Genomic DNA, 17,500 nt, shown 5'->3' with positions numbered 1-17,500 from the left:
GAACTGCAAAAACATAACCATAACAGGTAATAATGTTAATACATTCACATAATCAAAAAAGGGTGGGATCGTGCTGTCCTGGAAGACCACTGGAAAAGAGGTTACCGGTAAGTCTAACTCCAGTTTTCCCCAGTTGTCTTCCAGGACAGCCCTTGAGAGGATCCCCAAGTACTCACCAGATTAGGGGGGGACCACGGCTTGGAGAACTTTTCTCCCAAAAGCCTGATCCTGACTGGACATTAAGTCTAGTCGATAATGCCTTGTAAAGGTGGAAAAGCTTGACCACGTGGCTGCTTTACATATTTGCTCCGGGGTGGCACCAGCTCTTTCTGCCCAGGATGCTGATAATGCCCTTGTGGAGTGGGCTTTAATACCCCCCGGAGGATCTTTGTTTACTGTCTTATAGCCCTCTGCTATAGCTATCCTAATCCACCTAGCTATGGTGACTTTTGAAGCTTTTTGCCCCTTACATTGTCCGGAAAAAAAGAACAAAGAGTGAATCTGAGATTCTAAATGGATTGGGTACCCTAAGATACTCTAGGATACACCTCCTCACATCTAATAAATGAAAACGCCTTTCTTTCTCGTTTGAAGCCTTCTGACAGAAAGAAGGGAGGACAATATCTTGTGACCTATGGAAATTAGATGCCACCTTTGGTAAGAACCCAGGGTCCGTCTTTAGGATGACTCTGTCTTCCAGAATTTGGAGGAAGGGCTCTCTGACAGAGAGAGCTTGGATTTCACTAACTCTGCGTGCTGAAGTGATTGCCACAAGTAGTACGGTCTTGAAAGTGACTAGTCTTAGAGAGGCCTCTGAGATAGGTTCAAAAGGTGACCCCAAAAATGCCTTTAGAACGACTGATAGATCCCAGGATGGGGCGATGTTAATTCTAACTGGTTTGCGTCTGGAGATTGCTTTACAGAACCTAGCAATGAAAGGGTCTTCTTGCAACCTTTTCTCTAAGTACACACTTAAGGCCGCTATCTGGACCTTAATAGTACTAGGAGTTAGCCCTTTGTCTATCCCCTCCTGGAGAAACTGCAGGATATTTGCTGTATCCGTGTTTACCTCACCTCGGCTGTTCAACCAGCTGTTAAATTTTCTCCAGACCTTCCTGTAAATGGCCTGAGTGACAGGTTCTCTACTCTGTAGCAGGGTCTGAATCACTCTGTCAGTCAGGCCCTTGCTCCTCAAAATTTCCTCCTCAGTAACCACACTGAGAGGTTCAGCATGGATACTTGTGGATGAAAGAGAGGTCCCTGCGACAGAAGGTCTGGTCTGCAGGGAAGCCTCAGAGGAGGTTGGTCCGTCAACCGTAGCAACGTTGTGAACCATAGTCTCTTGGACCAAAACAGTGCCACTAAGATTAGACACGTATCCTCTACTAGAAACTTCGCTAAAACTCTCGGGATGAGGTGAAGCGGAGGAAAACGCATACGCTAAACTGAAGGTCCATGGGGTCTGTAAGGCGTCTACTGCCCAGGGCTGATCTCCTGGGTGTAGCGAGCAAAAATTTGGAACTTTTGCATTCTCCTTGCTTGCAAACAGGTCCACTACTGGTTTTCCCCAGTAAGCTGCTATATATTTGAACACATCTGGGTGTAGAGACCATTCTTGATTCGACACTCGTTGTCGACTCAAGAAATCTGCCGTGTTGTCGAGTTCCCCTTTCAGGTGAACTGCAGAGATAGATGCCAGATTGGATTCTGCCCATAGAAACATGCGACTGGCCACCAGCATTAGTCGACGACTTCTGGTGCCCCCTTGCCTGTTTATATAAGCTACAGCCGTCATATTGTCTAAACGGACCTGTAGATGATGGCCTTGTATTGCATTCTGAAAGAATAACAGAGCCCTGAGGACCGCTGTTAGCTCTTTCCAATTGGACGAGAGGAGCTTCTCCTCTGCCGTCCACCTGCCTTGAGCCCAATCTGAGTTGAGGTGGGCTCCCCACCCCCAGCTGCTCGCATCCGTAGTTAGTATGGATGTGACGGGAGAGATCCAGAGAACCCCTTTGTTCAAATTCTCTGAGTCTTTCCACCACCAGAGGGAGCGCTTTACCCTGGTGGGGATTGAAACCTCTTCTTCCAGATCCCTGTCTTTTAATTGTTCCAGCAGAAACCTCTGAAGGTCTCTTTGGTGGAACCTGGCCCATTGTACAGCTGGAATGGCTGCTGTCATCAGTCCTAAGATCGACATCACCTCCCTCACTGTACACTTGGCGCTGCTTTGAAGAAAAGACATTCTGTGGCTTAGATTCAAGATCTTCTCTTCTGGCAGGACTATCCTCTGCTCCACTGACAGGATCTTGTACCCCAAGTACAAAATTTCCTGTGTTGGGGTAGTCTTGGACTTTTCCAGACTGACTATCCACCCCAACTGCCTCAGGTTGAGCTGTGTCAACTCTTAAGTCCTGAAGAAGTTGCTTCTCCGAATGGGCCGTGAGGAGTAAGTCGTCTAGATATGGAATAATCGTGACTGACTGTAGTCTTAACGGAACTAATGCCTCCCCGAGAACCTTGGTAAAGATTCTCGGGGAGGACGACAGTCCGAAAGGAAGTGCTCTGCACTGGAAATGATAAACTTTTGTGTCCATCTGAATTGCCATCCGAAGAAATTTCTGGCATTCCTTCCTTATTGGAATATGCAGATAGGCGTCCCTTAAATCCAGGGTAGCCATGAACACCTCTTTTTGGAGAAGATTCCTTATTGAGTAAATACTCCATCCGAAATTTCTTGCATCGGATGGAGCGGTTCAGAGGTTCATGATTAGTCTGAACTTCCCGGACGGCTTTTTTACCACAAAAATGTGCGAGTAAAAACCGTCCCCCTGTTCCTGAATAGGGACTGGTGTCAATACCTCTTGATCCACCATTTCCCCTATTAACAGAGGCAAGGCCTTTTCTGAGTGTCTTGGAAGCTGTCACAAGAAACTTTGAGGGTGGATCGCTGTGAAACTCCAACGCATACCCTCTTTTTATAATGTTCAAGACAAACTCGTTTGAGGTTATCTTTTCCCACTGTGGGAGAAAGTTCATTAATCTTCCTCCCACCGGGACCCTGATGTCACTGGGGTTTAGGGTTTGAATTGGGGCGGTTAAAAAGTATGCCCCCTTTTCCTTTCCCTTTTTGTCCTGTCCAATGCTTTTTGGGTTTGAACTCCTTCTCTGACTTGGAGGGTTCCTTTGAGGGACGAAAACATTCTTCTTTTTAATGGGAAAGGTTTTCTTTTTATCCGCCGTTCTTTCCAAGGCGGTATCTAGTTCAGGCCCGAAGACCAAGTCTCCTGTAAAGGGGACACTGCACAAGCGTGTTTTAGACGCTGTGTCTCCCACCCAAGTTTTCAACCAGACTGACCTCCTGGCTGCGATAGAAAGCGCCGCTGTTTTAGCCGTAAATTTTATGGCATCAGTGGAGGCGTCCGAGATGAAACTTGTTGCCTTAAAAAGCATAGGGAAGGTTTTTAAGATCTCCCCCCTAGGCGTGCCTGCCTTTAGATGCTCTTCCAGTTGGGCTAACCAGAACTCCAGATTCCTGGCAACACATGAAGTGGCCAGAGCTGGTTTTAAACCTGCCATAGAAGCATCCCAGGCCCTCTTTAAGACTATGTCTGTTTTCCTGTCCATTGGGTCCTTTAAATGACCCATATCCTCAAAAGCAAGGTCAGACTGTTTTGAGACTTTGGACAGAGGGGCGTCTAGTTTAGGATTTTTATTCCAGACCGCCTCTGGGCTCTCATCAAAGGGGAATCTCCTTTTTAGGGAATTCGGGAAGAAGACCTTTTTGTCTGGCTCGGCCCATTCCTTGCGGACAAGGTCAGGAAGCACATTATGTATAGGGAGTACCTTAGCTTTCTTTTTCCCCAGAGCCTCATACATTTTATCATGTCTGGTCAATTGAGTTTCTTCCTCATCAATTTCCAGCGTATCATAAAAATAGCGCTCAACAGCTCGTCTACATCCTCCAGAGACAGCTTGTATTTTGCGGCTTTGTTAGCTACAGCCTAATCCTCATCTGAATCTGCGTCAGAGGATTCAGGGCTAACTAACACGGGGCTATGCTCCCTGACTGTACGGGGCTCCTCAGAACTGGGTGTTGTAAGGCATGGTGAGGAGGAAATCACAGCTGCTTTACTGGTGGAAGCAGACGTGCCTACATCTGCGATTAAGTCGCGGAGAGATTTAAAGGTTGATGCCATTTCATCCTTAAATGAGCCAAGGAATTTCGCCAAGGGAGAGTCTGCCTCTGTTTTAAGTAAGCCTGCAATACACTGCTTGCATAAGGCTTTGTTAGAGCCTGAGGACAACTTATTTCCACAATTAGGGCATTTTTTGCGGCCTGACTTGTCTTCCCTTGGAGCTTCCTTACCCTAAAATAAAGAATAAACTATTTTAGCATCAGAAAACCTTTTTAACTCTCATAAAAACACCTGTGCTGCAACCACCACTGCATCCACCCGGGACTGTGAGGTAACCACCACCATGGGGGTACTACAAATCCCAGCCTTACAACCAAACCCCAGAAAAAAACCACAGTAAGGGCTTGCCCAGCAGCCTACCTGGGTTTGGCTGGTGCCTGCCTCCATGGTCCCCCTCAGGCCCGGGGTCGCGCCGCTAGTCCGGACTTGTAGGCCTCAGCGTGGGCTTTCCCCTCCTCCTTGTGCCTGTAGAGACCCGGAACTGGAAGTCTCGGCACACAGGATGACGTGGTTCCGCCGGAAATGACGCTCGGCGTCTCCGACCCCCACCGCTATTGTAGCAAGGAGCTGTTATGGAAGAACCCATCTGCACCGCTCCTGGTGGGAACCTGCGCCGACCTGTCCATGGCACACCTCGGCACTGGAAAGAGGGGGGTAGCGGGTCTGCTCCTAGTCAGCTGGACGGTACCCGAGCCCCAAGATTTTTAAGGTAAGACTAGTTGGCGCCGCTGGATAGGACCCGGTCCCCCTGTGCGGCTCCGCTCCCCTCAGGCAGCCCCTGAGAGATAGAGTCCTTCTCCTGGTTCCTGGCAACATGTTCCTCCAACGGAGGTAACACAAATGACTGACCAGGGACCGCCTTTTGAACTGTTTGGCAATGTGTTTCCTGGGTCGATGGGAGGGACTCCATCTCTCAAGGGCTGTCCTGGAAGACAACTGGGGAAATTAACTTTTTGATGATATTCTAATGGTTTGAGATGCATCTGCACCAGTTCCTGGGAAGTTCCTTCTGAGCCAAAAAGGTATCATACACCATCACTACTGCTGTTATATGCAAGCGTCAGCACCTTAGCAGTTTCACATGCCCAAAGCAGCTGCCATTTGAGCCCGCACTACCCGCGAATTGGGGCCCCCAATGAGGGCTTTGCAGATCGCACAGAGGATATGGGAGGCTGTATTCCCGAGCCAGCCAGCAGAGAGGGGGCAGGACCGGAAGCGCCACTGTTGCTCTAACCCCACGCAGACTGTATGCTTGGCAGGGAACAGCTATAGCGAGAGCAGAGTGTGGAAGCCCCACCTCCAGACCTCTGAATGTATATCATGAGTTTGACTGGCCAGGTATTTACACCCATATAATGCCTGACTACCATCCTGAAACCCTGAGCTGTGTAATTTAACTGTAAACCTGTGCATTGCTAAAAAGTTCTGACCGTCTCCTGTAGCATGTTTGCAGTCCGACGCTCTCCTGTAGAAAGTTTCAGGTCTGACGCTCTCCTGTAGTAGGTGTATTAATGTGCCACTTGCTCAACTATTTGGGATTGCTCCACTGCTCAGTGAGTGGTAATGATGTGCTGTAACCTGTAGCAACCAATCAGTGAGTAGTAATAATGTGCCATTAATCAACCAATTGGCAAGCAGAAATTCAGTGTTGTAACCTCTAACAACCAACCAGTCAGTGAGCAGTAATGATAGGCTGTAACCTCTGGCAATCGCTGCGTGATCTGCTGCAGTAAACTGATTTTGAGTCAACCTGCTTTTTTTTTGGTAGGTCTCAGAATTGATAGGGGGGCCCAAAGAAAGGTTTTTCCAGGGACCAATCAAAATTGAAGACGGCCCTGGCTTTAGCCTTCTCTTCACATTCAAGATTGTGGATTACAGATAATTTGTACTGTCACAAGACTTCATAAAAGGTTTTTAAGCCATTTTATTTGGATTTATGAATAACTCTTAGTGGGATTATATTACACGACAGTGGGCACTTAAAGAGCCAGTTCCATGTTTACCATCAGTCCTAAATGCTTTGTGGGATGAAATTTGTGGATTGTGTAGAACAAGTTTGGAGTTGAAGACTCCAATTTTTTTTGACCACAGAAGTACTAAAGCGGCACGCAGCCATGCAAATAGCTTTTTTAATAATGGTAGCCCGTGTCTCTCAAATGACAGGTTTAGTTACGGTCTTTGGGAAAAACTTAACACGACAATGCTGAGCTTCCCCACATTCCTTTTGCTGCAGCACGTGTATTTTGTTGTCTGATCTGAGGACCTTCAGCGTTCCAATGTATATTACAGCAACCTCATCGACTAGTAAGTCACCCAAACCATTAGCAACCAAGTAATTTTATTCATACACATAATTTACATAATTGTGTGCTCTGACAATTATTCACAGTGTTAAAGCCAAAAGTGCTCTTATTTAAATACAACATATCAATCCTTTTCCAGACAGTTCAAATTTTACACACTCAGAAATTACAGAAACTTGTGAGACAAAAGTCCTCACACCACAGCAAGCAAGTGCATTATTTTCAGGGTAGGGGGTCAGTGAATTAAGTGAATATTACACAAAACACAGAACCACCTATGGAAAATGTAATTTTTTATTCTAACTGGTTTAAAATAAGTTAAAATTCAGGTCTTAAAGTATATGTATAGCCAAAACTTTAGTAAAGAAAAAAAAAAAAAAAAGCGTTAAAAACCCTTATCAACGTATTCCTGTCTATGTCCCTTTGAGGTGATAAACCTTCACTTCCTGTCCTGGAGACACAAGAGGAAGTAAGGGAATCACTCCAAAAGGGTGGTCACTGTATCTTAGACAGTTGGCACTGGGCAAAGTACGCACATTGTTTTACCCCACACCTCTTGTTCTGGTCTTTTTAAAACTGTAAAATCCTATCTTAGTAAATGGAGGTCACCAGACCTAGAGAGGATGAATCTCAGTGGCTATGCCATAATAAAAACCATTACAAGGTCTCTAACCCTACCACGTGCTATCCAAAAAAATAAATAAAATTGGCTATACATTCACTTTAACACTTCTTCCTCTTCGTGCCTGGAAGAGGTCACTTAAAAAGAGCAGTCCAAGAACTGTGTCAGCAGGTCAGCACAAAGGTTGGAGGCAGCAACTTGTTCAGAAGCCCAAAGGTCTGTGTTACGGGCAGAGGGGCAAGATCGGCGCAAGTGCAAAGGGGAACGTCCAGGGCCAGAGGTATACAAAGATTCCCTATGGTGCTGAGATGACCTACGGTGTGCTGATCGACTGCTACAGGTTCCTGTAATGTACGGGGCCCCTCTAGACTGGCCATGTTTGTGTTGGAGAGATTCCAGCGACTTCCTCCTCTTTGTGCTGCTATGATGAGGGACCCTGTTTTGACACTCATCCTCAAAATGAATTACTGGCCTTGGAATGTGGCAGAGGCTGTGTCGACGCTGAATATCTTCCTTTGACCGTGTTCGACATTGTTCTCTAGAGTGAGTTCTCTCCCTTGATCTGCTTCTGCACTCAGTGCTGGAATGACTACTTTCTGCAGATCTACTTCTACGGGTGTCGCTAGGGTGCAGAGTGTCCCGTGACAGACTTCTATACCGATCTTTGGGTTGGAGGCTCTCCTTGGGATTACCCTTTTGGATACTATTAGAATGAATCCCATTGCTGGATCTCTGTTCACCCAACTCTTCGCACGGCCACACGCCTTTGCTGTGGAAATAGGCCAGTTGGCTGTAATAGTCAGGGTCCCCAAAGTTGGGTATGTGCCCTCCTAGGTGGAGGTGGGAGGTCTCCTGAAGAGGTGTCACTCTATATAAAGAATCATTATTGAAAAACTCTGATTCTTCTCTAGGTAGGGAATGTGTTTCACTTGTTGGAGTATCTCCCTGATCCATGGTATGTCCCATGTCATCAGAATGCAGAGAGTCTGTCTCATAACCATCTCCAGTCACCTCGTGAGGACACCTTGGCACACTCTCATTATACTTTACAGTCTCATGACAACATGGAGCTTCATTCAGCTTGGAGAGGCTGGCCCTGCGGTGAGAGTGGTGTACAACCGACTTCCACAGTGTATCTCCACGCCTCTTCTTCCCTGAATGTGCACTGCAAAAGAAAATAATATTTATCATATTAAACAACTTGGTAATAGAAGCATAAAAAGTCAGAAAGCAACTGATATACAAAACTGCAGGCGATCAGTTAAAAAAAAGATAGAGCAGTTGCCCATTGCAACTAGCGTATAGGTTTAATTTTCTTAGATAATTAAAAAGGGAACAACTGACTTGGTTGCTATAGGCAACTAGCTTTTGCTCCACATTTCATAGAGCAGCACTTAAACTCAATAGAAGATCTAAATGCATCCACATAATCCAGGCCAGGGGGTCTCCCAACTACGGTCACTGGCATATGCTCAATATGCACAAATTGAGGATTCAGGTCAGCAGAGGCTGTCTATGGTCACCACTGCTTTCCTGACCCTGATTTAGAGGGACAAGCTCAATTTATAAAACAGTTTTTTCCAATCCCCAAATCTTTGTAAAAATGTGGCCCTGATGCTGAAAAGTTTGGGGACCCTTGATCTAAGCCAGTAATATTTCATAAATAAAATAAACTCTGTGCCCTCAGTTGCCAAATACACAATCTGGATTTTACCGCTTAGATTTGCCACTCCTCAGTGAAGCTGGTTTCACACTTCTGTGAATTTCTCCACATCCAATTCACGCGACAGGAGATTGTCACCGGCTCTCAATGGAGCCCGTTCACATATCTCGGGGGCGGTTGTGGAGTAGATTACCCAGAGGTCCCGTGAGTCTTTGGCTCTGTTTCAGGTCTGAATTCAGGCACAAATTCAGACCCGATTAGTCTCTGAAAACGAAGGACAAGGAATGCAGCAGACCCCTGCTGTCATCTGCATTCATCTTAGGTGTGAACCTAGCCTCCAGCGGATCTGAACAAGAAAAAAAAAAAAAAAAAAAAGTCCATTCTGCCCTTAAAGGCAGATCTGTCATCAAATGCAAACCCTTCCTACCCACGAAAGTGATACTCTTAAGGAAAGCCCTAAAATCACTACCAGTGTTGCAGAAAACCCATGCTCCACAATGCCACTGCAGTCAAGTGTCCAAATGCCTAGGCATTTGATCTTGGCTAAAATGGGCAGATCTGATCCTTCCCTCCAGAGATCTCATGATCAAAAAAATCCTAGACATCTGGTCACATAACTGACAGCCAGAGGACTGCACCACCCTTCCCATTCACACCTGCTGCACCAGTTGCAGACAGCTCGACCACAAGATTGTGTAGGAATCACCATTCAAATTGTTGGCCTCGAGAAATGGCAGTGCATACATCTGCCACAGAATACATAGATTAGTGTGGTTCAATAATCTATAACAAGTCTGTTTCATCAGTTGCCTTTTCATAAATGTTGGTTGTCAGATTCGGGGGTCCTGATTTTTATACCTTTCAGTAGGAGTTAGACGAAGTACCCTGAACAGCTCTGCAGAGCTGGGGGTCCGCGGGTCAACATGGCTTCTGGGCACACTCACTGGCGTGGGTCTGTGACAAAGATATGGAGTCATGCTTTGCTTGAAGGGTGCAACAGAATGAGGAAGGGGATGCAACTCTGGAGCTGAAAAAAAAAAAAAAAAAAAAAAAGGAGGAATAGAAAAATTACAATCACAGCAGTGGCTTTATCGGTCTTTAATCGCTGACTGGATTGCCTTATAGTTGAACTTTCATTCTCCTACAGTCATTTTTGCAATGCAATTTTGAACCTTTGCAGTGGACCAATTCAGACATATTATTTGAGACGCCTTAAAGTGGACCTGAATTCAAAAGATGTGCTCTGAAACGGGGAACATCAGAATTGTGCTCAAGCAGTACCTTGCAAAAAAGGTACCTTTTGTCTGAAATTCCTCCAAAAAAAAAACAAAAAAAAAAAAAACACAGCATACTTTCTAGTATTGGACTGTACCTAGGCACTCCTGTGCCTATAGGCCTCATAGCTGTACATCTGCAGTGTGAGACCTAAGGCACTGCGGCCTCCAACTGTTCTTCTCAGTGTTCTTGGGAGTAAGATTGTGATGTCACCATCATTCAGCTCACTGCTCTCCTGGCCGGAAGGATCTGACCTAGGGAAGTAAAGTCTTGCCTCTACCAACATGGCCATCTGCGCAGCTTCCAGAGTTTCTCTTTAAAAAGGTGCCCAGACTATGGACATTAATTATACATAAGAGCTTCAAAACAAGTCATCCCTGACTGCAAGCCAATTTTAAATGCAAAGTTATTATTTATCAAAGATCACAACAAAGACTCTCATGCCAGCTATAAAGTGGAAGTAAACCTTCCTATCGTTTTCAGCCAAGGAAGTGGCCATCTTGGCCTTTGTTATACTTCAACTGCACGTGATCAGTTAGGACACCAGCCATTGGATGGTTTGACAGGCTGAGAGCACAACCAATATGACAGTTATAGTAACTTTTTTGAAACTGTTAAAATAGATGGGTTTACTTCCGCTTCCTGATGACGGCCCTTCTGATTGGCTGAAACACGTTTAGACTTGATTGTGTCATTGCGACAATACTTCAGCCTGTGTCACTTCCAGGTAACGGGCCAAGCCACGAATCGCAGAATCTAATACACACCAGCCAAACCCCCCCCCCCCCCGATTCACATATGCGGCATATACCAGGTGCCAGGATATAGGCACCATAAAAATGTGAGTTCATCTAGGTTTATTTTTATTGCTGAATAAAATCATACGGTTTTACGCTATGAGGTCTCCCGCTATCATGCTTCCCCCATTTACATCTGAGGATTAACCTACTGAGAGGCTTGCCAACAGAGACACCACCTAGGGGAGGTCTCCCCAACCAGCGCAAGTGAATCTTGGTGAGCACATTTATATGTCACTTCGGGTGAAGTACTTTTTTCCCCCCGTCAAGATTTTAAGCACACAGCACTTTAGGAGGCACGGTGTTGGAGAAAATATAATATATAATATATATATATATATATATATATATATATATATATATATATATATATATATATATATATATATATATATATATATATATATATATATATATATATATATATATATATATATATATATATATATATATATATAATATAATTTTTTTGTGAAGGAGAACCACACCCAGCGTTGAGTATAGTGCCAGCAAACAGGTCTTCCCACCGGCCTTATATATAAAGAAGAAAATCCAAAAGGTTGCTGCACTTAAAAATCTTTGTTGCTTTATTTCATCAAGTCTTGAAGGAAGATTACAAAGCAGACATAATTGTGACAGACCTAGCCGGGAGAGAGACTTGGAGGGGACTGTATGCTAGCCTCTTGCTGATCGATCGTGGGCCCTGGCATTTGGGGGAACGGTGTTCTTTGTGAGCTGTATGCCTGGGGACCCTTGAGGTGGTATTACTGTGGATTCGGGTCCTGGGCCCCCAGGACACAGACTCTGGGGACCCTGGATTTGCCATATTGGAATAGTGACTGATTCATACCATTGGGACTCCTACTGTTAAATGCTAATGTCATCAATTCCAGCTACCTGTCTGTTGTCTGCTAAAATGTGTATTGTAAATAAGTCTCTAGTATGGGATCTAAGAGTCATTAGATCCCCATTGTTGTTTGTGTTTAATTAACTCTGCTATTGTGATAATGTTGATTGGATTTTCTGAACTACAAGATGGCCAGTCTGGCCTAAAGGTCATGTCTGAGTCATCTAGGCTGTCTAAAGGGATTAGTTAATTAGCTCATGTTAATTAGGTTATAGCTGTATTGTTAGAGTAATATGAGCAGCACCTCCTCTTTTAGTGTATAAAAGAGCCTGTATTTTGCAATAAAGGAGATTCCTGGTTGAACTTACATACAGCCTGCCTGGTGTTTGTTCTGAGCTATCACAACTGGGTTAGAACGGCACATAGCTGTAGTTCTAATCCCGGAGCATTGAATGACAGAGTAATCAGATGTTGCGATCTGCAGTCTGATTCTATAGCAGCAGAGGTGTCGGGAGAGTGGAACCGAGCGAGCAAGGGGCTCGTTACAATAATCATTCCAGACAAAGTCATACAGATATGTATGGATTATGTTTCGGGCTACTTAGCTTACGATCTTCATAAGATCTATCTCTATATATACACACACACACACACACACACACGTTATACTGGTCTATTTGCACCCTTTTTCACCATTTCATGCTTTATTCATTTTCACTAATTTTTGGTGCTGCATTAGAACTTTGATTTTTAAATTGGCACCGTTTCTCATTTTTATTTTCACAGAAGTGGGTTATTCACAGGATTACCAGGTCAAAAAATACTAAGCTAAACAAAGCTTACACATCAAAGGACTGAAACTGCCATATTTTACATTTTGTTTTTAGATACCCTTTACAAAGGTCCCCGTTTGGGAAAGAAAGAAAAGCTCACTAGTACATATGAAATAAGAATCATCTGGGTCATCACCAGAGGCAATGTTGAGTATAATGAAATGTTCACTTACAGGCACTCCTCGGTGACAGACTGTCACTCCATCGATCGCTGCTGCCCTCCTCCGACTCCACGCTCTGCTGGCTACAGCTATGACAGTTATGGGGCATCACCGACCTGGACAGCAGACAGCAATTATACTTGTCATAATCCTTCACATGAGTCTTGTGGTATGAAAACTGCAAAGCAGTTATTGTCCCCTCTGGCATCTGTTTGAGTGCAGAGGTAGCGATTGTGTTGCTGATCCCAGCACAGATACTTTTGATAAAAATAAGTGAAGTCTGGATTAAACACTTGCTGGAGTGAACGTGAACCTGTGCTTTGACCATGCAGGACAAACAAAGCAGTACATACTCACCTTTTCTTTGGCTACAGTAACAAAAAAAAGGGAAGCTCTGTGTAAGCTCTGAGTCAGAGCTTGCTCAGGACTCTGAGAGCTCTAGGACAATTACCAGCACTGTCACATGACAGGAAGGGGGATAACTTGTCACGCCCAATGGCTAAACCAAATGGAGGGAGGGCAGAAAGGTGAGTAGGTGTTGCTGGGGAGGGGGGGGGGCATTAAAAGTGAACTTTTGCCTTGCTTGGGCAATACATGCGTTTGCTTTCATGTTAAATATTAGATTAAGAGTTAGGCCCCTTTCACACGGGCGATCCAATCAGGCCAAGTTTTTCAGGCAGATCGATGGTCCATATATCCCTATAGACCAGGGGGTGGTAACAGACTTGTTTCTGTTTATACCCACCTACCATCCAATCCAACCAAGGCTGCTACAAAAAAACAAAAAACAAAAAACAAAACACACACATTATGAAGGGGATCCATCCCCCTGCATCTAGGCCAGGGGTCTCAAACTGGCGGCCCTCCAGCTGTCGCATAACTACAAGTCCCATGAGGCATTGCAAGGCTGACAGTTACAGGCATGACTCCAAACAGGAAGAGGCATAATAATGGGACTTGTAGTTTAACAGCTGGAGGGCCGCCAGTTTGAGACCCCTGGTCTAGGCGGATCAGAGGGCAGTTGGGTGTAAACAGTTTGTTTACAGCCAGCCGCCCATAGAGCAGAGCGAGCTCTGTCAGTGTCCGCTCTGCAGTAACTGAGCGGACACGGACCGGTCATCCGCCCGCTTTGCTCAGCAGGGGATCAGCACAGGACAGCACAGAGTGCAGGGTAATAAGTGCAACTTATTTCCACTATCATACAGTGCTCTAAAATACTAATTAGCGTTACTATATGTAAAAGGTGAAAATACTGCACTGTCTAGTAAGCTATTCTACTAAGAGGTAGTGTGAGGAGTAGCAAGTCCTGCTGCAGCTTTAATGTGAGACACACACACACACACACACACACAATATAGTAATTACAAAAATGGTAAGTTGCGCTAAGTGAGACAATAAAAAGGTATGGTAATATGTGTCCACATATACTCAATGTCTATATCAGATGGGGGATATAATCACTCCCAATCAGATGGTAGGATGCACCAAAGTACGTGGTTTCAAAATATAACCATATGAATAAAATGATTGAACAAGAGTATAAAATTGGATGAAAACAAATGAGTTACACAATATATATCAAGACTGAGAGTCCTTCAACAGAATGTTCTTGAAAAGCATATTCCATACTCAAGTGATATTTCCACTTGCATAGGGTATTCTCAGTTCACTGATTAATGGTGACTTCAAACGAAAAAACACCCAAGAAATAGTGATAAGTTTGGGATAGAAAGGTTCCTCCACCTGAGAAACTACTGCACTTACCAGCTGTATTGATCTCTATTTAGGGAGATCGCATCCGCCTGTGGCTTATACCCCAGCCAGACACCTCCTCCGCTAGAGTTATCCTTAAATAGCCCACGGTCAGCAGTTCCCCATGTTGAAAAAGAAAGCTTCCACAGTGTAATTCAAACATTTAATGATAAAAAAAAAAAAAAAAAAATTAAGATTGCACTTACAATGTCTCAAGAATAAAAAGCATTTCATAAAGATATTCGAGCCGGCCGAAAATGGACGTCATCTGTGACGAAACGGCGTAGGGAGGAGTGGCATGCTGACGTCACCACATACAATGCAAAGTCCTGGAAGCAATGTGCTATTATCGAGACCCGGCCGGCTCTAATATCTTTATGAAATGCATTTTATTCTTGAGACATTGTAAGTGTAATCTTAAATTTTTTTTTATCATTAAATGTTTGTTGAATTACACTATGGAAGCTTTCTTTTTCAACATGGGGAACTGCTGACCGTGGGCTATTTAAGGATAACTCTAGCAGAGGAGAGGAGGTGTCTGGCTGGGGTATAAGCCACAGGCTGATGCGATCTCCCTAAAAAGAGAACAATACAGCTGGTAAGTGCAGTAGTTTCTCAGGTGGAGGAACCTTTCTATCCCAAACTGATCACTATTCCTTGGGTGTTTTTCATTTGAAGTCACCATTAATCAGTGAACTGAGAATACACTATGCAAGTGGGAATATCACTTGAGTGTGGAATCTGTTTTTCAAGAACATTCTGTTGATGTGAATTTCCCAGAGGACTCTCAGTCTTGATATATTGTGTAACTCATTTGTTTTCATCCAATTTTATACTCCTGTTCATTTTATTCATATGGTTATATTTTGAAACCACATACTTTGGTGCATCCTACCATCTGACTGGGAGTGATTATATCCCCCATCTGGTGTTACTATATACCAGTGATGGCGAACCTTGGCACCCCAGATGTTTTGGAACTACATGATGCTCAACTACACTGCAGAGTGCATGAGCATCATGTAGTTCCAAAACATCTGGGGTGGCAAGGTTCGCCATCACTGCTATATACCATTAAATTATTAAGTGCAAGTGTAATAACCAATTAAAAAGTTACTACCCAATACATATAGTTAACTAATAAGTGTAGCTGCTGCATAGATTCTACCTCGTCCTTTGGCTTAGAGATGGCTCAAGGCCAACATGAAAGGCTTTAGGTCTATTCATTCTCTTTTCTTTCGGATGGGCTTTTTATGTATAATTCATATAGGCATCTGAAGGCTCTCCCCATGGCCTCCGCAGGCACTAGCGCAACAGTCCTTGGCAGCCCGACAGCCCACAGTAAACAATGCCAGAGCAAGTGCCCCCTCAACAATCACCCTGCGCAATAATCCATCCAGATTCCAAAATGGAGCCGCTTGTGCTTGCATGGCTATTTTGGAATATGGATGGGCAATTGCCAAGAGGGCAACTCTTGCACTGTGCATTGTCTACTGTGGGATCCTGGGGAAATTGTCAAGAATGCCTGATTCGGAGGGACAAACTCTTTGAAAAGGGGACAGTCTCCAGAAAATAGGGACATCTGTCATCCGTAGGATAGAAGAAAATCTCACTACCATTTTGCTGGACATATCTTTTCTGAGGTGTTGTGACAATGTAGAAATCAATCCTACAGCCTTAACATGCCTGTGGGTAAAGGACTGGTTCCAACATATGATATAATACATACAATATATTATTATTCTTATTACCTGTTGGGGGGAGCCAGTCTCAGAACCCTGTAAAGCTCAGCAGTGCTTGGGGTCATGGGGTCAGCAGAGGTCAATCCCATCTTATTACTACAAGACATTCTGGGGGTGAACTGCTTTTTGGAGTTAGTGGCAGTCCTTGTTGGGGTACCCGCACCTAAGAATACAAAAGTAGTTAATATAGTGGACCACCACACACACACACACACACACACACACACACACACACACACACACACACACACACACACACACACACACACACACACACACACACACACACACACACACACACACACACACACACACACACACACACTATTTCTGAATACCAGAACTATAAAAGCACATAACCAAACACCTTTTATAACATTAAAGCGTTATTTCATATATCGTTCGTAAATCTGCTGTAATCTAAGCTGATCTTAATATCAATAAGTGCAAATAGACCATTTATTGACTGGGAGATTGTGGCTATCCTCTAGAGACCTCTGAGTGAATCTGAACACGGGCTGGTTGCCATCATGAAGCAAGGTGAGAATGTTGTCTAGGAGGAGGGATCCAGGGATGGCAAGTAATAAAGTTCTCACGTTACCTTGTGCTGCAATGTATGAATTATAATCTGTACATACAGTATATGTAAAATCTGGAGCCCAGTATTGATTTCCAAGGGTGAAATCGGCACAATGGTAAATTATTATATATGGAGGACATCTCCCATTCAGTTCTTGGACAAACATCTGCCTTTCCATGGTGATTGGATTACTACCTGTATTGCTATAAACGCTGGGGTATGTGACCATAATGCAACAGAAAGCAGCTTGGAAGAAGCAGCTTGGGGAAAAACGTTTAACATTACAGAACAAGTCCAGTTGAATGGACTAACTACCACTTGCAATGCCAAGACCTGAATCAATGAGATTGAGAACATCCTGTTGACGACACACATAGGGGTGGGGACTTCTGGTGAAACATTACGTCCACCTAGTGGAATGCATGCTGGCTCAAGAAGCTACCCCCCCCCCCCCCCCAAAAAAAAAAAAAAAAACCAAACACAAAAAAGGCCCTCCACATCCATTTTATGTCATCGTTAAAAGACTAAAATGTAATTTATCAGGGAGTCAGATTTACATGTAACAGCACCTTGTTTATATGACATACCATTATGTTCAATTCCAAGGGGCGGGCTAGGGCAGTATATGGACAGGCTAGGGCAGTATAGGGGCAGGCAGAGCAGCTCGTGGGGCAGTTGTCATGACACACAACTGCCGGAAAAAAAAATCTTGGTCGTCAATTTTCT

The 17,500-nt window shown here is 44.3% G+C and overlaps 1 protein-coding gene across 1 annotated transcript in view; it reads right to left on the bottom strand.

Moving 5' to 3' along the window:
- Positions 1-6,528: 6,528 nt before the first annotated feature.
- LOC141134053 (uncharacterized) overlaps positions 6,529-17,500 on the bottom strand; it is a 30,623-nt gene continuing 19,651 nt past the window's right edge. Inside the window, 4 exon segments of the mRNA XM_073623641.1 lie at positions 6,529-8,289; positions 9,646-9,814; positions 12,713-12,957; positions 13,058-13,068. Coding sequence (XP_073479742.1) covers positions 7,263-8,289; positions 9,646-9,814; positions 12,713-12,957; positions 13,058-13,068 — 1,452 coding nt within the window. The 3' untranslated portion in view covers positions 6,529-7,262.

Source organism: Aquarana catesbeiana, linkage group LG03 (genome assembly GCF_042186555.1).
Source record: "Aquarana catesbeiana isolate 2022-GZ linkage group LG03, ASM4218655v1, whole genome shotgun sequence".
Classification (NCBI taxonomy): Eukaryota; Metazoa; Chordata; class Amphibia; order Anura; family Ranidae; genus Aquarana; species Aquarana catesbeiana.
The sequence above is the reverse complement of the archived record's forward strand: the minus strand, read 5'-3'. Positions and strand labels throughout refer to the sequence as shown.